Below are 23,634 nucleotides of genomic sequence, written 5' to 3'. Positions count from 1 at the left end.
CAGTCCCTTTTTTGAGTAGCAGTCTCATATTGGCACATTGTTCCGCAAAATTCTCTATGAATTTGTTATAATATTCTATCATGCCCGAACAATTTCAATAATTCTTCTCTCGAACTTGGTGCACACATGCGAGTGATGGTGTCTAATAAGTCAGGTTTGGGTATGACTCCATCACCTGAAATGGAGTCACCCAAATAACTAATGGTAGAGACACCAAAATGACAATTTTCAGCCTTAATGGTCAAATTAGCCTCATCAAGCTTTCCTAAAACCTCAAACAGGCGATGACCATGTTGTTGCTCATCCTTACCAAAAACAAGAATGTCATCTTGATAAACACACACTCCTTTGCAAACCTAGAGAACTTTCTTCATCACACATTGAAAAACGGATGCCGCTGACACCAAGCCAAACGGCATCCTCACAAACCTGAAAGTTCCAAAAGGAGTTACAAAAGCTGTGAGATCTCTTGATGCCTCGTCCAGCAGAATCGGATGGTAAGCGGAGGGGAGATCAATGGTGCTGAACACCTTAGCACCTTCTAGCAAAACCAACAGTTCTGAAATGTTGGGTTGGTGATAATGGTCTACTATGACACTTTTGTTAAGGGGTTTCAAATCCACACAGAGACAAAGACTTCCATTGGATTTTCGAGCTGCAACTACTGGGGCGACCCACTCCGTACTCTCCACCTCCACTATTATACCTCCATCCATAAGTTTTTGTAATTCCTTTTCCATTTCTTCTTTAAAGGCTAAAGGTACATTTCTTACTTTGGAACACGAAGGTTGAGCTCCGGCTCGCAAACGTATTTCAAGCTTTACATTTTTTAGACAACCAAGTTCTTCCATGAAAACATTAGCAAATTTGTCTTTTATGTTATCAGTAAACACAGTGCAGAGGGAAGAGGATTGCTGAACAACATTATTTCTATCTTTCAGAACAATGGGACTCTCACTACTGGGGTCAAGCATTACACCTAAATCAACTTGGTGAAACCAACTAATAATGCGGACACCCTTCTCAGAAACATATATTTTGGCAGAAGTATAACGTTGTTCATACTTGATGAGTCCATTGAAATAGCCTCGGAGAGGTATAGGTTCACCCCCATATGCTATCGGCTTAATGTCAGGCCTATGTAATGTAACTCTGTTGAGAAGCTTGTTGAGAAAGAAAGACTTGGAGATTAATGTAAATTTTGCACCAAAGTCAACAAGAACTTTGGTGGGTTCTCCTTCTACAAGAATAGTGTCAATAGGACATGTTCTTGTCTTATTCCCCAAATCATCAACTTGAACAACAATTTGCCCACACACAAAATCTTCTTCTGAAATATCTTCAGCATCAACACATTTCACTTTAGTAGAGGAAGTTACTTTTGACTTGCACACAATAGCAAAGTGTCCCTTTCTTTTGCACTTTGAATAAACAGTTTTTAAGGCAGGATAGTTCTTATAGTTTGCTAAGTGCCCAGGCTTATCACATCTATAACACTTTCTGATGATAGGCTTATTTTTAAGTTCAGCTCCCTCTGTTTTCCCTGCAGGTTTTTTTACATCTGCACTTATCACTTGTACAACAGTTTGCTTATCTTTTTTGATAATTTCAACGCACTTCAATGAGTGCTCAACACGCTTTGCCACCTGTAACACCTCAAGAGATGGTTCATCACGCATCCATAATTCTTCCTTGACTGACAGTGTAAGATCCTTTTCATTCAAGTTGAAGGATCACGCAAGGCAGAAGTGGAAAGATACAGGTTTATTGTAGAATAAGAAGATCCCATCCAGGTAGGGCACCAGGTCAAGCTATACTCCAGTTACATTTCAAAAGGTAACATTCCAACTCATACTAAGCAAGTTGCAGCAAAGGCATTGTGACATTACATTCTTCAGTAACCATGACTTCAGTGAGATGCCACAGGTGCAAACACATGCCACACCAGCATTGATGAAATGCTGATGACTTCATGATATAGAACATAACTTCACGTTTTGGTCTACTTTATGCTTAGAATTAATTTTTTAGCCAAGCCATGCATCACAGATATGTACCTGCTCATAATTGAATACTATAATTTAAGCCTGGTGGGCTTCTGCTGGAGGCCAAACATTTTAGCAGGGCAGAAGACATAATTAATATTAGAATATTCTTTATCTGCAGAGCAAGTGCTTTACTAGTAACAGTGGGACATTATGTAGTTATGTTTGAATACCATGGACCAGTCCACATGCTATCTGATGCATGAATGATCTTGCTAATTTTCAATGATAGTGTTTGGTTGCCTCAGTAATACAAGCATGCGCCACTTAGCATTTACAATCCCAACCAGTTTTGCATCATCAGCAATGCTGGATACAGTTCTCCCCCATCAATATCTCCATCAGGAGTGTCAGAATGTGGTCCACCATAGCTGTAATCACACCAGTTTTCGGGCTATCTATTTACTTCAATTACTCATCTAGATTTATTGATCATTAATACATCAATTGAGGATAGCTGGGAACCCTTTTGTGACAGTGGCCTTGGAGGATCGCGAGTAGCAACCTCTGTGGTAAACATTCAAAAAATGAAAATCCACCCAATACTGCTCAATGTGGAGCTTACTTACATTTCATACATCACCCTCTCTGTGCATTAAAACATAATGACCTAGATAGGTATACATGCCAATATATCCTAAAATCTTTTACTGTAGCTACTTAAACCATATATCTTGTTTGATTATAATGCAAATAGGAGTGCACTTGGATAGGAGACATTAAGGTGAATCCTAATACAGACATTAAATAATTTTAATAAACAAGGAAAACTGCATTCCAATAATCAGCATAGTACAGTTAAATTCATGGAGCAACAGTAGCAATTTTTTGTCAAATATTCACTGCTAAATCTGTGCTAAGTGTATGTGGATCAAAGCAAGTAGTGTACATCTGGACTTAAAAAATAGTATAACGGACAATTCCTTTTCCACGGAATTCCCGCAGACGCTGACAATGGCGCAAAATGTTCAACATTCCATGAAATCGCTTGTCAACCTTCAGCTGGGTGAACTCTTTGATATCTTGATCGACGATGAAATATTGATCTAAGAGAAAAGGCAAGGTATTTCATTTAATAACATCTCAGAAAGTAAAGAAACACTAAAGAAATGGATATGTTTAACAACAGTGATTTTGAGAAATTCAGCTTGGGACACATCACAACTGCAAAGAAATTAAATGAATAGCTGTGGACTGTGCAAGAAGTGTGTCTCTATAATACAAGTTCCTGCTGACCATCCTGACAACCTACACTCAAGCTCAATGTAAATAGGTTTGAAGACTATATCAAAAGTGTGAAAATGAAGGCATCCCAACTGGACAACAATCCAACAATTAATAACTTTATTTAGATGGACAGTGAGTGTAATTTTTTATTATTAAGGAAAGTGAGAATTAATTGCTCGACCCCTGATCTTAGAAGATGGTGTTGCAATTTTGTCTGAAGATTTTTTTTCTTTTATACGGATAGCTACCTGTGCTAAAGTATTCTGCATTGGATTTCCAAAAGGCTTGTTTTCTTCTTTCATGCCTTGTAGATGTGGTATTTGTATAGCGCAAACCTAGCCAAACGACAAGGAGCAGTATACAAGATACAAGGCAACGATACAGTGATTAAATGAAACAAGTAAACGAATGACTGGAGATACAGCTTGGTTCTATGAACAGAAGTGGGCAGTGCACTTCTTAGCCACCAGTCTGATGGGGTCATGACTACTTCTCAGTCAGATAGTTTTGCAGTGCTGATAGCAACGACTCTGTAGATGATGCCGTTGATTTTGAAGATACGACAGACCAGCATTGGAAGCCAGTAAAGTTCCAACAGGGTGTGGTGGATGCCCTAAAGAGCAGCCACCATGGAGTCTGGCAAACCATGAGGCAGGGTATGATCACCATCCAGAGGCAGACAACAGTTCTGATGTCACCATCTGGAATGAACTTTTTTTTCTGAGCAAGAGCTGGTGCCAAGCAGGCTTGGTTGTTTTTGATATCTGTTCCCTAAGGATGACGACTATGACCAGTGTGAATCTAAGGGCCTGATTAAAAGTTCCTCGCAATATTCCGACCCATGTGTAAACTCCTGTTTATGCCTTGGTTGAAATTACGAGTTTGAAGGTATTTACCACACCCGGTAATTATCTAGCTGTTGCTTGTGTTTTGCACACAGCATGGGTTTTGTGTTTGTGCAGTTCAGCTTCAGGTCCGGATGAGACTTCAAAGGGAACATGGAGCTTCTGGACGTTAAGATGCCCAAATGACAGCTGTTTTAAGTGGCCTAGATGGGAGGGGTACAAGGGAAGGCCAGTGAAGCCCATACAGGATATCAGGGTGAGGGATCAACCTTTTCAAAAGTGGAGATTCATTAACATCAGTAGGTAGAGGTCCAAAGGTCAAGAATGTGTCATCCATGGTTCGTAAAGCAGCTGTCTTCCTGCTACAGCTTGTCCTGAAGCTGGATTGGTAGTCATGCATGAGATGGTTGGTGTTGATGTGATCTTGGAGATGTGCATAAACTTCTTTTTCAATGACCTTGCCCATAAAGGAGGTGGTGGATGTTTGGAGATTTTCATACTTCTCATCCTTGTATTTTATCAATTTAATTCAAAAATCAATTGTATGCTAATTCTGTGCTAACATATTTTAAATTAACCGACTTTAAAATAATTAAATATTTAATAAAGATTACTGAGAATTACACGGTTCTTGTAGGGCGAATGCTCTTGTTGACAACTGTCATATATTGCTGTTCAGACACCCCAGCAATTTGCGATTTTACCGCGAAATTAAGCAAAACGCCTGATAGCCGCAATTAAATGCCCGGGTGCCGCCAAAAAAAAGGGTTTGCTCCTGCTCAGTAGTGCATCAGCAGTTTAAGTCTGCCCAAACAGATGTTATCTTTTAATTATATAAAGAAAATAAAGCATAGTTGCAAAATGGTCCAAGGAGCGAACAAATATAATATTTTTAATAAACAAGGTTGTTAGACAGAGCTATCTTTAAGCCTTATTGCTATTTAATGTAGAAGTTACTTACCTTTGGTTTGTATCTGCATCTCTGCACGCCGGGGGGGGGCGGTACCGAGTGACTCTGCCCTGACATCGTGACGGCAGCGAGGTCACATAAGCTCCACCCCGGTGTGCTGACATCAGTTTTCTTCGTAGAACTTTTCCGCGCCACAACACGTAGCCATCACAAACAAAAACTGTGAGAATAGTTGAACAGTGTGTGAAACGGCAGACAAACAAAAAGGGAAGAAGCGAATGGAGGGGAACAGCCCATTTGGGAAAGTGCCAGGAACCAAGGCACCGAAAGTCATAGAAGGAAAGAGATGTCACAGCCACTATAAAACAACCCCGCAAATAATCAACAATCTCCATGGAGGCAGGAAAAGCACATGAAAAACTGTGCAGCAGACGAAGAAGCTTGCAACCACAGTCCATTAACAGTGAAAGACAGAAGAGCAACGACAATTCACCCCAAGACAATACCACTAGGGAGAGTTGCGCACCCTGAAAGGAGTCAAGGCTGAGGCCCAGCCAAGAGACTCCAACTCAGAGGACTGCCCAGGAGTCAGAAACTCCAAACAAGGAAAAAGGAAGGGGAAATAGGAGAAGGCCCCACACTGGAAGCATCAGAGTGTAGGGACGCAGGATCACCCATGAACTTACCAGTTACATATCAGAAAGGAGGAATGGATGCAAACCCACATACAGGCATCCCGCTAGGGAGGAGTGAAAGAGGGCACTCGCAGAATAAGGTACCCAGAGGCAGTTGAGTGCGGAAGAGCAATCTAAAGGCCCTCGCAGAACAGGGAGGAAGGGTGGGTCGTGAAGGAATCTGCGGCTAGAATCGTCTCTACCAGATACATCGTTACAGAAGGTAAGTAACACAACCGAACCGAAGACCCTGCAATGCATCCTCCTCAACGTCCGATCCCTCCACAAACACGCAACAGAAATCTGGGACCTCCTCGACAGCACCACCCCAGACGTAGCATTCTTCACCGAAACCTGGACCAACACCACCTCGGGACCGGACATCGCCATCTCCATCCCCCAAGGATACAAGATCTCCAGGAAGGACCGCCCCATCCACCCAGGAGGAGGAATCGCCATCGTCCACAAATCCAGCCTCCGCCTGAGCACACTCCCTGACGAGTCCACAGAACTAATGGAACACCTTCACTTCAAGATACTGGCCAGCCCCACCGCCACCCTCCGAGGAACACTCATCTACCGACCCCCTGGACCCCGCGGACCCTTCGCCAACTCCATCACGGACATTATCTCCCCGCAGGCCACCGCAACCACCAACTACACCCTGCTGGGAGACCTCAACTTCCACCTCGACAATCAACTGGACCCCAACACCACATCCCTCCTGGACAACCTCCACAACATTAGATTCCGCCAGATCGTGACCGAGCCCACGCACTCAGCAGGACACACCCTCGACCCCCTCTTCCCTACAGGAAACTCCATCACCTTCAGCCACACCACCAAACTCCCATGGACCGACCATCGTTGTGTCCACTTCACCTTCAGAACACCCACCATCCACAGACACCAGCACCTGCTTCCACAAAGAAACTGGACCAAAATCACCGATGACCAGCTCACCTCCTCACTCAACAACTCCACCCCAACCATCGCGGAAAACGACGACCCCAACACCGCAGCCCGAACCCTGCATAGATGGATCTCGGACAGCACCAACACCATAGCCCCCCTCAAGAAAAACAATACCCGTGCCAAGAAAGCCAGATGGTTTACCACCGAACTTCGAGAGTCCAGGCGCACATGCCGCCGCCTTGAAAAGGCCTGGAGAAACACCAAATCCACAGAAGCCCACAACAACTTCAGAGCCGCCACCAACGCCCACCATCAACTCATCAGAGAAACGAGGAAAAAAGCGATTGAAGACAGAATCTCCACACACGCACACAACAGCAAGGAACTCTTCAGCATCATCAAGGAGTTCGCCCAACCCACCAGCGAGTCTACCGACATCCCTCCCTCACAAGGCCTCTGCGACAAACTCAGCATCTTTTTCCACCACAAAATCAAGAGCATCTACGACAACTTCGACGAAGACAACCAACACACTGAACCCTCACCAACCACCCCGACACCCGGAAACCAGCGATTGATGACTGGACAGCCCTCACCACCGAAGACACACTGAAGACAATGAAGTCAATCCACTCAGGGGCCCCCATGGACCCCTGCCCCCACCACATCTTCAACAGAGCCGCCAACACCATCGCACCCATGCTCCGCCAAACCATCAACCGCTCCCTGGCGACTGCCTCGTTCCCCGACGACTGGAAACACGCCGAGGTCAACCCCCTCCTAAAGAAACCCTCAGCGGACCCCACCGACCTCAAAAACTACAGACCCATCTCCCTGCTCCCGTTCCCAGCGAAAGTCATTGAGAAAGCCATCAACAGCCAACTCGCCACATTCATTGAAGAACACAACATCCTCGACTCCTCCCAATCCGGCTTCAGAAAAAACCACAGTACGGAAACCGCCCTCCTCGCCGCAACAGACGACATCCGCACCTTACTGGACAAAGGAGAAACAGTAGCCCTCATCCTCCTCGACCTATCAGCGGCGTTCGGCACAGTCTCCCACCGCACCCTAATACTCAGACTCTACGATGCAGGAATCCAGGACAAAGCCCTCGACTGGATCTGCTCCTTCCTCTCCGGCAGGACGCAGCGGGTCAGACTCCCCCTTTCCTCTCGGACCCCACACCGATCACCTGCGGAGTCCCCCAGGGCTCCTCCCTCAGCCCGACGCTCTTCAACGTCTACATGGCTCCACTTGCCCCCATCGTCAGAACCTACGGACTCAACATCGTGTCATATGCAGACGACACCCAGCTCATCCTCTCCCTATCCAACGAGCCCAACACCGCCAGACGCAACTTTCGAGAAGGCATGGAAGCAGTCGCCAAATGGATGAAAAACAGCTGCCTTCAACTAAACACCAACAAAACAGAAGTACTCATCATGGGCCCAAACCCCGACGCCTGAAGCGACAGCTGGTGGCCCACCGCCCTCGGAAACCCGCCAACCCCCACAGACCACGCACGCAACCTGGGAATCATCCTGGACTCCGAGCTCAAAATGGACCGCCAGATCAACTCTGTCTCATCTTCCTGCTTCCACACCCTCCGCCTCGTTCGTAAGACCATCAAATGGATCCCCCTCGAACACCGAAAGACAGTCACTCACGCCCTAGTCACCAGCAGACTCGACTACGGCAACGCACTCTACGCCGGAATAAACAAAAACCTCATCCGCAAGCTACAGAACATCCAGAACGCCGCCGCAAGACTGGTCCTCAACCTGCCAAAACACTGCCACATCTCTCAGCACCTGCGCACACTCCACTGGCTCCCCGTCGAGGCGAGAATCACCTTTAAGATGCTCACCCACGCACACAAGGCCCTCCACGGCACCGGACCAGCATACCTGAACAGCCGACTCAAATTCCACGCACCCCAAAGGACCCTACGATCAGCCCAGCTTTCCTACGCCGTGGTCCCCCGCACCAGAAAGACCAGATCGGGAGGCCGCTCCTTCTCCTTTCTCGCGGCCAAAGCATGGAACGCGCCCTTCCGCTCCACCTCAGACAGACAACATCGCTCCCCATCTTCGCAAGAAACCTCAAAACCTGGCTCTTCGACAGACCCCCTCCTTGATGGACTGGAACCTGCACCTCCCCACCCCCCCACCCCTAGCGCCTTGAGACCCTTACGGGTGAGTAGTCGCGCCTTAACAACTTAGTAACTTGTACATCTGATAGAGACTACTAGCCGCAGATTCCTTAACGTAGAATAGATACCCTAGCCATACCCACGGGGGAGGATGGTCTGCGAGAGGACCCCACCAGTCTGGACACAACAGAAGGTACCAAAGGGGACGAGTCAGACGGGCAGGGCGAGGAGTCCTGTCCCCCCAGGCAAGGGGAACCCCCTACAGTCAGAACACCCCTATCCCAAGGGGGATGCAGAAAGAAGAAAGGGAGAGGAAGCCCGTTCACACTCCGCAGAGGAAACCGGGGCAAGGCAAGCGGAGGCCGAAGTATCCCACGCCTAAATCAGGCAACAAAAAACCTCCATCCAGGGCCAAGGCAAGGAAGAGGAAGAAGATCCACCCAGAAGTGCCAAGGAGACGAGACAGAAAAAGGCAAGCCCCCCCTCACCAGGAACACATCCTGCGAAGAGGGCAGCTGATCCTACCACAGGTAGAAGTCAATAGACCAGACAGAACAGCACCTACAACAATAAAGCAGGCGGAAGCAGAAAGAGCAGCCCTGTGACACCCAGGAAGACCGGGCAGGGTGTGCCTGAAAGAGGGAGGAACAGAAATCCATCACAGCCCCCCAAGACAGAGGGCCAGAAGGCGAAGAAGGCCCCTGACACACCTCAGGAAGGGGTCCGCACACATGACACAAAAAGACGTGGAACCGGAGCCATGACGACAGGCCACAGACGGCAGAGCACACCAGCGGCCCATGAGAAGGGTACCCCGGGGCGCCGCCAAAGGCAAACCGACCCTCTAGAAGGGAATTGCACCTGCAAAGTACTTAAACGCCAGGGAGAGCAGAGACCCAAAGGCGGCCACAACTCCCAAGCACAGAACAAGCTATATAACAGCTACTGCTATCGCACCTGGGGTATGTTAGTCCGAAGACATAGGAACCCTCTTTAGGAAGAAACTTCCGCAGCAGAGGACAACAGAAAGAACCGCGGGAAAAAAGCCTGCAGAAGGCTTGTCAAGCAGCCAAGAGTAAACGACAGAAGGCCTAATCTTAGGCCCAACCTGGTGCAGATAATCCAAGCAAAAACACAAAGCAAAAAGGGTCGGCAAGCAGCCAACAGAGCCACAGTCCCAATAAAAGAGGACGCGTAGGCACATGAATCACACAGATCACATAACTGGGGCGACCCGTCCCAACGAAAGAACAGCTCCCAAGAACCAGATCAACCTACAGATCACTGAAGGGGAGGAGAACGAGGAGGAGGCCGAAGCCCCACCAACACCCTCCAGATTTCCGAGTGTGCCGGCGCGTGTAACCAAAGAGTGCCATTGAAGGGAAGATCCACCAGCCGTTCCCGAACATTTTTCGGGAACAAACTGTCCTGAAGCCAAGCATGGCGGCGAAGGGCAACCGAAGACGCCATTGCACAACCAAGGAACCTCCGAGATGTCCAGAGCGGAGCAAGAATAAACGCCACCAGCTCCCGGCCATCTAATGTGAAGTGCCGCAAGTCAACACCAGCACCCTCCTGAGAAGCTGCAGATCCAAGGGAGTACGCCGAGTCCCACAAGCAAGAGGTGGCCCTAGCCAAGACACAAAGTGTTAAGGGCCCGCAGGGCCGCACTGGTCGAGGCGAACATATTGCGCCCCCAAGAATCCAGCCAACAGGCCTCCTGTGATGGTGGAGACAGCAGCGATGGTAGGGAGGGAAAGGCAGTCTGCAAAAGGTGGCCACTGGCAGAGGGGTGTAGGGAAAGGCACATCGGGTAACGCGGTCCTGGACGGTGCCGGTGCAGAAGGTGTTGGGGCACCGGATCCCCCGTGGCGGGGCGCCCTTGAGCTCCCATCAGAGAAGAACAGAGCAAACCCTCAAAGGGAAGCAGCAGCTCCCTCCCACTAGAGCCCTGGTGAAGAACCTCCAAAAGATGATCCGCGGGGAAATGAGCAGTCGGATCACCCATGCGCAGAATTCCCACAGCCGTGGAAACAGCGCGAGCGAAGGTCGCACCCGTCTCAGTGGGGCCCCGCGGTGGGTAAAGCAGCTCCTCTGTCGGCGACGGCTGCAAACTAAGGCAGCCGGCCCCTAAGCCAATCGGAGTGGGAAAAGGCCAGGTCTGGAAGGGAGAAAGTGGCGCCGAGGAATGCAGGACCTGTGGTGAAAACTACGGCCGCGGTGACGGCGAGGAGACAGCCTTGGATGACGTAGAGGGGAAAGCCATGACGCGGCAGCCCATCTCCGGCAAGCACGCCACCAGCAAGCGCCCAACCTCCGGGGAAGAGGGGACGTCCGAAGACAAATCCACGACCTGACGACTGTCCGGTGCCGTAGAATCCGCAACCTAGAGCAGGGCGTCGTCCTCGTCCAGTGTCACTGGAGATGCCGGACAGGCCTCCGCCACATCACACAGCACCAGAGACCGGGTTGGGGCCGGAGCCGAGGCGGCTAAGGGATGGCGCCGGCTCGACTTCTAACGAGGTAGCCGCCTGCGTGGAGGGACGAGGGGTACCCGGGGAGTGGGAAGGAGCCCCCCGCCAGCCTCGACCCATCAGTGGGCGAGGGGGGTCCGCCGACCCCCATGGTGGAGCAAAGGCCGACTCGACCTCCGGCAAGGCAACCGGCCACGCGGAGGGACAAGAGGGACCCGGGGTATGACAGGGAGACCACCAACAGCCTCGACCCACGAGGGGACGAGAGGGGTCCGTCGACCACTGTGGCGCCGCCAGGGCCAGCAGCTGCCGGTGCCGTAGCGGCATCACCTCAGCCTTAGACAGGAACACCTTGTCAAAGACCCGAGGGGCTCGGGGATGCGACCCGAGCCCCGACGACCTCTTGCTATACCACAGGGACTCCAGTAGGAGTTTGCAGCTAAGCCGGGCCGCCGTGGTCCAAAGGAGGGACCCCCGAAGGGCCGATCCATTAATTTAATTTGAGATGTCATAAGCGATGTCACTGACCATGTCATGAATGATGTAATATGTGATGTCATCAGCAGTGCACTGCGGGCGCGAGTTATAGTTAGCTGAACTAACTGTAACGGGGGAATTTCTATGGTTTTCTACGAGTGAAATGTCCAACTAACTATAACGTCCCTGAAACTTATGGTTTTTCTGGGAATTTCTAAGGTTTTTTAGATGCTAACTATAACGTTACTGAAACCTATGTTTTTTTCAGTGAATTATAATTTTTTTTTTAAATGCAAATTTCTAAGTATGCCTACAAAGGTAGGACATGTGAAGAAAGAGGAAGAAAAGCGCAGAAAGAAGCAAGACAAATGCTGAAAGAGTCAACAGAAGTCCATAAAGACGAACAAAAGTGCAGGAAGAAGCAAGAGATGTGCAGAAAGAACCAACAGAGGAGCAGAAAGTTCTCCTGTGCCCCCAAGTTTTTACTGGAAGAAACTGGTGGTAACTGACTCTGGCTAACCAGGACCAGAGCCAGTGCTATGGTAAAAGACACTTAGTGAAAACACCTACATACAGCAGGGAACACTATACTTTGGGGTACCCCTGTGATTAGCATAACCTCCACTGCATTTGCCATTTGTTAGTGCTGGGGTCATTGCATGAGTATGTGGGTACTGAGTGGATGATTAGAGTACTGAAAGGAGAGTGCATGGTGAATTTATAAGTGCTTGGGTTTTGGCAGAGTGATTGGATAAGTACATGGTGCTGGCTGGGTGATTGGAGGAGTGCATGGGTAGTGACAAGGAGATGGCTGGACTGCATCAGTAGTGCTCAGGGGATTGCAGCAGTGCATGTATTAGTGCCTGGGTCATTGCATGAGTACATGGGTAGTGACTGGATGATTAGAGTGCTGCAAGGTCAGTGCATGGTGATTTTATAACTGCTTGGGTTTTGGAGGAGTGATTGGATAAGTACATGATACTGGATGGGTAATTTGAGGGGTGCATGGGTAGGGACAGATGGGCTGGACTGCATGGGACTGCATGGGTACAACCTGGGTAATTGGAGGACTGAATCAGTACTGTGTAGGTGGTTAGAGGTCTGCATGGGTAGTGAACAGGGGATTGGGGATTGTAGCAGTGCATGTGTTAGTGCCTGGGTCATTCCATGAGTACATGGATACTGGTTCGAAGATTAGAGTACTGCAAGGGGAGTGCATGGTGAATTTATAAGTGCTTGGGTTTTGGTGTAGTGATTGGATAAGTACATGGTGCTGGCTGCATGATTGAAAGAGTGCATGGGTACTGACAGGGCAATGGCTGGACTGCATGGGTACTGCTCAGGGTATTGTAGCAGTACATGAGTTAGTGCATGGGTCATTGCATGAGTGCATGGGTAGTGACTGGATGATTAAAGTGCTGCAAGGATAGTGCATAGGGAATTTATAAGTGCTTGAGTTTTGGCGGAGTGATTGGATAAGTACACACATGTCACATCAGGCCCCGCCCCCTCCCTTCACCACTATGCAAACACGCCCCTTGGCGGTTTTTAATTTTGGGAATTAATTCCCCTTGAATCCTGAGGGTCCCTGGGGGCCAACTAGACCACCAGGTACCTCCAGTACATGCCACAGAGCTGCGTTGCAGAGAGGTGGTCCGAGGCCATGCCCCCTTTTACACCGCTCTGCAACGCAAGACGTACCTGGTGGGTAATTAGCCCCCCTGGGACCCTCGGGATTCATGAGGACTTAATACCCCAACTTAAAACGCACCACAGGACGCGTTTGTACACTTGTCACATCAGGCAACACCCCCTCCCTGCACCACTGTGCAAACACACCCCCTGGTGCATTGCAAATTGGGGGGTTAAGTTCCCTTGAGTCCTGAGGGTTCCTAGGGGCCAACTAGCCCTCCAGCTACCTCCAGTAAGAGCCACAGAGCTGCGTTGCAGAGTGGTGTAAAAAGAGGGCGTGGCCTTGGACCACATCTCTGCAAGGCAGCCCTGTGGCGCATACTAGAGATACCTGGTGGGCTAGTTGGCCCCCAGGGACCCCCAGTATTGAAGGGAAATTAATTCCCCAACTTGAAACGTGCCACAGGGCGCGTTAGCAGAGAGTTGCTGTGAGGAGGCAGGGCCTCTGGCCCGATGCGTTTTTAAAAAAAAAAAATGTTTTTAGAAGGGGGGCTGTGTGGCCCCCCTTCTTGCTTTTTTTGGGCCCTGGGGACCCCATCCCCCAGGGCCTGACCCCTTTAAAAAAAAAAATTCTAAACGGGAAGGGGGCTGTGTGGGCCCCCTCCCGTGGCCAATTCCAGTCCCCGGGACCCCATGCACCGGGGCATGGCCACGTTTTTTTTTTCATTCAAGGAGGGGGGCTACGAGGTACCCTCCTGAGCCCTCTATTGGCCCTGGGGACCCCATCCCCGGGCCGGCCTTTATTATCTTGGGGAGGGGGAGGGGGGGGGGGGGGGGGGGAGTGTGGCCCCCCTCCTGGGCCACTTCTGGCCCCGGGGACCCCATGCGTTTTTTAAAAAAAAAATGTTTTTAGAAGGGGGGCTGTGTGGCCCCCCTTCTTGCTTTTTTTGGGCCCTGGGGACCCCATCCCCCAGGGCCTGACCCCTTTAAAAAAAAAAATTCTAAACGGGAAGGGGGCTGTGTGGGTCCCCTCCCGTGGCCAATTCCAGTCCCCGGGACCCCATGCACCGGGGCATGGCCACGTTTTTTTTTTATTCAAGGAGGGGGGCTACGAGGTACCCTCCTGAGCCCTCTATTGGCCCTGGGGACCCCATCCCGGGCCGGCCTTTATTATCTTGGGGAGGGGGAGGGGGGGGGGGGGGGAGTGTGGCCCCCCTCCTGGGCCACTTCTGGCCCCGGGGACCCCATCCACCGGGGCCGGCCTTATCCGTTATGGACTGTGGGGGGAGCCCCAATGCCCCCACTGTCCCGTCGGCTCCCCGCCTCATGCGGGAACCGGCATTGCTTTTCCACCACAGGGAGCTGCTCACATGCAGCTCCCCATGTGGGAAAGCAAGCTGGTTTGGATTTTGAAAGCAAAAATCCAAACCAGTGTTTGCTACGGCAGAACGGGAGCCGCACGGGTACCGCCCAGCCGTAGCAAACAGCAGTCTCCCAGGGGTGGGCAACCCGGGACACTGCAGGAGCCGGCCCTGGGGGGGAGGCGGTCCCCAGGACCATCACGAGGGATCCAGGAGTGGGGGCCGCGCGGCCCTCCTCCCTATGTGATTAAAGCACCAGGTAGGAGATGGGCCCCGGGGGTCCGTAACGGACCCCCTCATTTCCATTTTAGTGCCACGGGGAGATGTCAGTCCCCGGGGCGTATGGGGGGGGGGGGGCTGAAGCCCCCCCCCCCCCAGGATTATTTTTTATTTAAAAAACCAGCCCCGGGGGGGGGGGTGGCGGTCCCCGGGGCTGCTGGGGTCGGTGTGCCCCACCACAAATAATTAATAAAAGCCCCGGGTGGTGGCGGTTCTCAGGGCTTGGGGGGGCCTTGGAGGCCCCCACACATTTAAAAATGCCCTGGGGATGGCGGTCCCCGGGGCTGCGGGAGGGCCGAGTGCCCTCCAGCACATCATTTTAACCAGGCCCCGGGGGTGGCAGTCCCCAGGCCTGCGGGGGCCCCCACATATATTTTTTGCAAATGCCCCCGGGACCTGGCCCACCCGGGGGCCTCAATTAAATGAAGCGCGGGAGCACGCGCTTCATTTTTAAAAAAATGTCATCCGGATTCACGACCCTAACATGAATGCTATTTTTGGCCCTGGGGGTCCTCATGGGACCCCCTGAGCAGGCCTAGGGAGTCAGGGTGTTTCTACCCTGCCCCCTTTTCTTTTTTTTCATGTTTGTGTTTTTTGTTTTCTTGTGACTCAGTTCTACCGAGTCACAAGATGTCTGCCAACACTTCCTGGTTTGGAGTGTTGGCAGCAAATTAAAATGAAGCCCGTGGTCGGGAAGGTTCGCGGATCCACCGCGCCCCAAGATATCAATATTTGTATTTTTTTTATTTCTCAGCAACTACTGAACGGATTTACACCATTTAAAAAAAGGTTGCTTTGCGAACCAAGACCTACCTTTTTGCCAAATTTTGCGTAATTTCGTTCAGCAGTTCAGGCTGTAGCCTAGGCTAAATTTTTCTATGGAAATTAACATGGAGAAAACACTTTTTTGAACCCCCTTTTTTCTCAGGCCCCACTTGTCAAATCACCCCCAAAGTTTCAGGATAGGAGCTGACCTGGAAAGACCTTTTTTTTGAGAATTTCGCAAAGATTTGTCAAACAGTGCCAAAGTTATTGGCAAAACAAAAAACGCCTTTTCAATAGAAACGAGGTCCTAAATATAACTGCCTACTGCCGACTGTAATAATTATATATATATCAAATTTAGCTTGTGCGAAAGCAGTTTGATGAAATCTGCATACAGTGCAACCAATTTCTTTTCCTGATTTTAGAGTGAATCACAGAAAATAATGGAACTGAACACCAAATGAATGATGAAGTAACTGATACTGTTAAATATAGCGTCATAACGTGCAAAATAGTAAAACGCATTACTAATAAAAGTAATATGAATAATAGTATGTGATGACAAAAAGAAGAATGTGAATAGTACCTTTTGCATCGAAAACACAAACATGATACATTCTGTAGTGGAAAAGCACATATTATAGATGTAGGCAAATGTATCTGGAGCATAGCATAACTGGTTAATGTATCAAAAGAAGTTTGCAACAGGAGAATGATGGAAAGTATCAGACCATCAGTATAGCCAAAAAGGGGAGTTCATTAAAGATATTGTTCAGGAAGTCCAAACGGTCGTTCTAGACCAGCCTAGAATGGTCCGATCTATAGACTATAGGTCGGATTAAAAGTTTTGCAAACGTGATGGATGGTCTGTCCTTCTTATTACAAGTGTATTATATTCCAATGTACATGTAATAAAACAGACAGGATATCTGTTACGTATGTTACTGAGTTACTGTTCGATTAATTCTAAATCAGGCATCGTATCTGCAGTTAATCTGTTCCTATTGGTCAAGTGTTTATGGTGTTTTTATTTTCTGGCGTATTGTAAAATACTTATTCCAGATAGTGTTATCATTTTGATGTGCTTTGAATGATGGCGTGCTGTATGTTTCACGCTTTCCAGAACCCATAATCATGCATCCCAGGTATGCAAAGAAAACTCGCTGGCCAATTTCCAGTCAGAGATGATAATCTTGACTCTCGGTGTAAATAGCAGGTCCACTAACTTTACATAGGTGTTATTGACTGGGGAAAAGATTTGCTTTGTTTGGATTCCTAAAACATACAGTAATTGAGTCAAGTGTTGTGTAGACATCAAAAATGTTGTTGATATATTTGTGAATATTTGCCTATAGTTGTCAATCGTATTAACAATGAAGGAGAATACATCTGAGATTGCAGTTCCAGCAAGTGTTTGTTGAGATGATTTATGCTTTGTGAAGTTTAGATATGGTCCAAAAAGATAAGTGTACAACTAACAAACAATTCTCCGCTATTTTTGGAATAATCTTTGATACAATGGTAAGTACTTGATGCTCGCCTATCTGTCTTGATCTGGAGTAAGTTATGGTCAGAGACATGGCATATCAAGATCATGTATCCTTTTCTTTTTCTTGCTTATGTTGCCTGGTATGTCTCGGTCGATCATGCGACCAATCTTTGATGGAGCTACTTTTATCTTCAAGAAGATATAAAAGTTATCCAGATCAAACAGCAACTAAATTTGTGCATCAGACTGGGGTTTCATGAAGAGCCTATGACCTTAGTCGTTATTATTCCATAAATTTTAATATTTTACTTTCAAGTTTAGCTTATATCAGTAGGGGAGTGAAGACTGTGCCTGCACAAATCTGATGGGAGTGAGGCAATTGTATTTTGAAGGTAGTTATGATGGATTTACTTTTAACCAGCACTATCGTGTGTCAATTTGTAGCCATATTGGGTTGAAAGAAGATTGTGATAGGAAAGGATAGATACCAGCCAGGTTAAATCCGCCTAAATGTTTTTGAAGGCAAATTTTCTTTAGAGAGATTCTGGCTTTCTTACATTTCCACAGGAAGGATGAGATTATCTGGTCTGATCTCCTAAAAAAATCTTTTGAGAATCATACAGGAAGCTGACTAGTTAAGTAGCACACCCTCATGGTAATCATCACCCTGATGGTGTCCGATCTGCCCCACCATTAGATGTATTTTGGTAACTATTCCACCAGCAGGCGGCAATTTAATTCAGATGTTTATCATTGTAGAGAGTTGATAGTCTAAAGTCACACTTAAACCAAATTCTCAAATACTGTAAGCATTTGGACTGTCAGTGGAATTCAGCGGTACCCAACTAATTGCGGATGCACGCAGCCTTCAGAGACCAAACTCTTATCTCTGTTTAGGATCAATCCGGACTCCTCTGCATATTTAAGGATGTTGGCAAAAACAGAGGGAAACGCTTTACCAACCTGCACAGTGAACCCACATAGGCGGCTATGCTATAAGTGCCTCTCCCTACGTTAATTGCTACTAATCTATCATCCTTTCTAAGTGTTTCCACTAATGGTTGAATTGCTAAGAGAAACATCAAAGTTGAATGGGACAACACCGTCTGGGTCTAAATTTAAACGTGGGCGGATAACGTCTCTGTTTTTAGTTGCTTCTTATTTGATTCAGATATCGTTACTAGGTCAAAGCTTCCTGAAATGTTTGTGCATTCTTCAAAGATGGTTGTATGCAGCCACGGCCCGTGGAGGGAGTTTCGGTGGGGCAGAGAGGCGGGGCGGGGGAGGGAATGGTGGGGGGTGCTAAAATCCGGCGTATGGATAATTGAAGGTAAGTAAATAATTTAATTAATAAAACGAATTTCGTATGGGACGGGAAGTAGAGAGGAATGTAAAAGTCTCTTAAGTCTCTGGCACTCTTGCTTGCCTTCGTGTGAATTTGGTTATCTTTAACTTTGATCGCCATGATGTTCAGTGTGGTTTTTCTTTTTTTATTTGAAGAAGATCGCTAGGTCTCTTCCCACTCTATCATGGCAGGGTAACTCCTTAGCTTTTTGGAAATTTACCCAACAGTGTGTTTGTTCGACGCGTATACAACTGTACTCCTATTTAATATCAATAAACACTCTTAGTGGGGCATTATCTTTTAAATGGAGATTTCATTGTTCAGTATTAAATTCTTTATTTGTATTACTCATACTCCCAAATTGCAATGCCACATACCATGGTTATTTGTTTTCTATCAGGAATAGGGAAACATTATTTTTAATCTGAGTGAGGGAGCATGCGTATAAATTCTACATTGAGAAGTCATGTCTACATATATTTATCTATGGAGACACTGCAGAACTGAATACAGCCGCCAAAAGACCGGATAAAAGCAGATTGCATTTCTAATGTAAGATTACAACTCCACCCCCCCCCCCTCCACTCTCTTTGGCCAACACTAAGGGGCAAATTAACAAAAATGCAAGGGTGGGGACCCCCAGATCGGAGATCTAACTTAAGTAGTGTGGCAGGTGATCTGGGGGTGTCGAAGCCACTGGGGATAGAAGCTCTTGTCAGCAGCCGGTTGTGGTGATGGATACAGTTGAGATGGTTGCAAGGACTCAAAATTCCACCATGGGGGAGAGCCTCTTGAGATGGCTAGCCACAACACAGGATTTTCCAGCAAGATTAGTAATATCTATCTTGCGGAAAGAGATCCCTCCATATATCTAACAGGCCTATAGCTCTTGTGAAGTTAAATCAGTGGGGATGCTCCTACTCCTGTTGCCTTTTGGTGGTGAGCCTGACTACATTTATCATGCATTGTTAAATTAAAATTGTATTCTAATACTTAAAATGTTTGGCAAGTGTGTCCCCATAACCAGTCTACCCAAATGCTCCAGTGTATTACTTGGGCGTAGATATAAGGGAATTACCTTAATCTTTTCACCATTCCATTTCCCATCAATGGCAGCTAGGCAACCAAGCAAGTATGTATACTTGTAAAGGATCATCAGCAGAAATGGTCGGCAAGCCATAACTGCAACACCTTGGACCCAGCAGTGAGTACCCAGAATGTATTTGACCTTGAATTTACCTCGTCCAATAAAAGCACACTTGCTACCTGCAGTTTTTTTTGCATTATACCTAATTTGAGTTGACTGCTCAGGTCATTATTTTACATCTCTCTAAAGCCATGTATATTTGTCTTTAAGTAGTCCCATTTCTCTAATTTGTATGTGGTCTAAGCCGTTTCAACATACGATAAAGCTCTGTTTCCAATTCTGATATGCAAAAGCCCTTCTTTAAAAGCCCCCCACCCACAGCTTCTCGCAGCAAGATTAAAACTACCGGTCATCCAATGCTCAAGACGTGTGTTACCCTCTCAGAACTTGCTAATATTCACAAACCAACTTGTTTAGATATTGCAAAGTAGCTAATACTCTTACAATTCTTACCCTTGCTATTGAGAGGATGCCTCGTTACTGTGGTAAGGAGATGTGTACCTCTCGTAACCTCTCTCCCTTTTTTCCTACATTTCCAATGTCTTCACATTCTGCAGAGCCACGTGACATGGCGTCACCATACAGCAGTCCCAGGACTCCCACCCTGCAGCATTGTGTATGTTTCAACTGTAGATGGGTTCTAATGCTTTGTTTTCAAGTGTTTGTCTCCCCTATATGATTATTTGTGAATTTGTTCAATTAGCCCTATTTTGAGGCATCGTCAATCTCTCCGGATCTGCTATCCTCTGACTCTTCCCCACTGCGACCCAGCACTCCCATCCATCCTAGATTCGCTTCACAGCTGAGAATTAGGCTCCGGGTTTGCTGGTGAATGGTTTCTTCTTTTTCCCACCTTCCACCACCTGTGTAGCCAGTTCAACACTTCCTTGATGAAGGTGAAGAAACCAAGACTTACTCCCCAGCATAATGTGTAGTTTGGCTGGGAACAGCATCATGCATTTAATCTCTCTCCTGCGCAGTTCCTTCTTGGCATGGACTGCTTGAGAACAGTCTGGTATTACAGGGATCTGAGCATTCTGAAACTAAATAGGTCAATTCATTCTGGACACCCTCATGATGCTATCTCGATCTTTGAAATTGAGGACTCTGACAATTACTGCTCTTGGACTGGTTTAGGCAGAGGGTCAAGAGCTATGTGTTCTACAGCAGGATGTGTTCTAGTACCAAAGCTTCTACGAAATATTCTGTTTTATGACCGCTCTGCTTAATCAGGTGAACCGAAAAAGTAGTGAATAACGTGTCCATTGTGGAACTACAAAGCCAGGGACCTAGAGGTTGCAACATTTCAAATATATAAGTCTTGGTCATGGTCATATGGACTATATTTAACTTTTATTCGCCCTTTTCATACCATTCAGCGACCATAGTATGTCAACTGCTGCGCTATCGTCAAGAGATGGACTAAAGAACTGAAGAAAAGAGTATAACACAGCGAAGCAGAGTGCATTTCTGGAGTTATATGGAGTTTTCTAGGAGAGGCGCCTAGTGCTAATTTCCTAGGTTCTTTCTATGGATAAGCCTCTCTCAGCACTGTCAACGAGAGAAGGTACACTATAGAGACTAGTTGTCTCTACAGTGAACATTCCCATGGCAGCCCTTCTGTAGGTTATTATTCTCGGAGAGGCACTTCCAAGGGGTGCTGGTCTTCAGACTATCCTCTCTGGCACAATGTTTACCCTCGAACATTCTTTAAAGGGCCTTTCATACATAGGCCTGTTGTGTTTACCTTTCTTTACAGTTGCAGGAGGGAGAAGTGGTAGAATGAGGAACAACGGTGCATCCACTGGCTGTTGCACCACTTTCAGTGTGCCTGGTGTTGCCTTCGGCACCATAGCCACGATCACCACCTGGTTAGGAGAGCACAAAAGGGTTCTGATCCTCATCCATGACAAGATCGTCTGGACTATAGGAGACTGTCCCCTAAACCTTAAGGCCATTAATGGCAACACCCTGAACTATGGTGATGTCGTAAATATCAAGAAAAATGGAACGAATGGCCCTCCAACATTAGAAAGATAGCAATTAAGTTCAATTTTCAGTTCCCTGCCATCTACTGCAAATGGGAGCACAGTGAATTTTTTCTGCAGAACCCCAAAAAGGCTTCAGAACTGGGGGCATCAAGGGCAGAGGTAAAAGGCTATCTTATTTAGTTTCTCCACCTAAATGTGCTCATGCACTGCCCATCCCATGGTTTGAGTCACCGTGTACACTGCATTTTATGGTAATCTCTAGTACATATTAACAACATGACCTGCCAGTTGAAGTGTCCCAGCAGAACTCTTAATCTGCTATTAGCCGAGCTCTTTGAGGCTGACTCTTTTCTCATCTCGTTACAGGTTTTACAGTCCTCTACTGTGTAAAAGTCTGACAAGCAGGCCATGTACACTTTCCAGTCATTCATTGTAAATATTTTCACACTGCAGAAAGGGCATCTGTCAGAGACAGACTGCAAACGTAAAAATTCAAAATTGTATTCTGGGATCATGAACATGTATAGAGATATTCCACAGTTTATGAATATCTGAGAAAGTCCCAGGATGGAGAACTCCATATTATAATCCAGGGGCAGAGTCCACAGTTAGACAATTGTCCAATTTGATGCATTGTCCTGCAGCACCGCATGGTCCTCACACTCAAGTGCTGGTCCATCTTCATTAGTGTAGTCCTTCTCATACATCACAAAAGCTCCATAATGCCATCTTGATTCAGTTCAGCTGGAGAGCAGCGAGTCAAGGAAATACTAACTGCATCATTTTAGGTTGTTCGTCTAGTTGTAGGTGCCGAGCCATTGGCATACAATGGGACCAGGAAGATCTGGCAGCAGAGGATGGATGGTCAGCGTGTCACAGGCTGAAACCATCCCATTATCCTGCAAATAGATATCACAAAATCAGATGGCACTTTGGCCAATGGTGGCTAAAAACAGGTGAACCTGTGGGTCGAGGATAGTGCTTCCCACAATACTCATCTGCTTCCCCAGCATAATTTGTCTCTTTCTCAATATGTGTATAGTTATATCTCTAGTTGTCTTAGATCTCCATAGAGCACACTTTCTTCCCTTGAGTTCTCTTCATCTTTGTTATGTTAAGATCTACACTCAATACAAAATGAAGTTTATGCTCGTAACTATTCACACACACACTTAGGTAAATATAGAGCTGGCCTATCAAGCCACTGTCCGTCAGTTTTACACTGTACCATCACCAATGCTACTTTAGAGCTGCACCTCCTTTCCTTTCTCCACCAGCTCGTGCATTACTCTAGGTTTTTAGGGTCAAGATATCTTAAAAGAAATAGACTAGTATGTCTTTCTCTCAGCAGTCCAGTGCTCCTCGTCCCTCCATGAGCCAGAGCCTCTTCTCTTTATGTTAGAGCTGCTCAACAGACTCCTGCGCTGTGACAATTACTACTGGCTGCTTCACGACTGCAGCCTTTGCTTCTACTCTGGAGTTGACAAGCCTTTAAACTCTCCTGGGCTGTCAAGAGGTTGGAGAAGTGTGGCTCAATGATTACAGCGACAGACCCTGATGCAGAGGTCTAGCCCGGGACCAGGGTTCAATTCCCCGCCTCGGCGGGTCTTGGGCTCAAAATTCCACGGACCTGATAATTTTCGCCTCGGTGCCTATTCCAATCATGGAGTCCCACTCTGCAACTCTGGGCAATAGCTTGCTTAATCTCCACAACGGCCCCCACAACGCTAAGGATGCCTGGCCTCCACCTTGGGGGTGCCCAGGAGTGGACGCCTCACAGGGAAAGCCAGGATGGGTTCCACAGCGGTATTCGTACAAGCGCCTTGAGACCCTTGCGGGTGAGTAGTGCGCTATACAAGTATCAATTTATAATTTTATTTATTTATTATTATTATTTATTTTA

At 47.4% G+C, this 23,634-nt stretch overlaps 1 protein-coding gene across 3 annotated transcripts in view; it reads right to left on the bottom strand.

Annotated features, from left to right (window-relative positions):
* Positions 1-1,745: 1,745 nt before the first annotated feature.
* Positions 1,746-23,634, bottom strand: part of SKA1 (spindle and kinetochore associated complex subunit 1) — a 77,618-nt gene continuing 55,729 nt past the window's right edge. For all 3 annotated transcript variants that reach the window (XM_086960382.1, XM_086960383.1, XM_086960384.1), the window contains one exon: positions 1,746-3,091. In XM_086960382.1, the coding sequence (XP_086816508.1) occupies positions 2,943-3,091 (149 nt within the window). In that variant the 3' untranslated portion in view covers positions 1,746-2,942. The remainder of the gene's footprint in view (positions 3,092-23,634) is intronic.

Source organism: Lissotriton vulgaris, chromosome 3_1, assembly GCF_964263255.1.
Source record: "Lissotriton vulgaris chromosome 3_1, aLisVul1.2, whole genome shotgun sequence".
Lineage (NCBI taxonomy): Eukaryota > Metazoa > Chordata > Amphibia > Caudata > Salamandridae > Lissotriton > Lissotriton vulgaris.
This window is presented reverse-complemented; position numbering and strand designations above follow the sequence as displayed.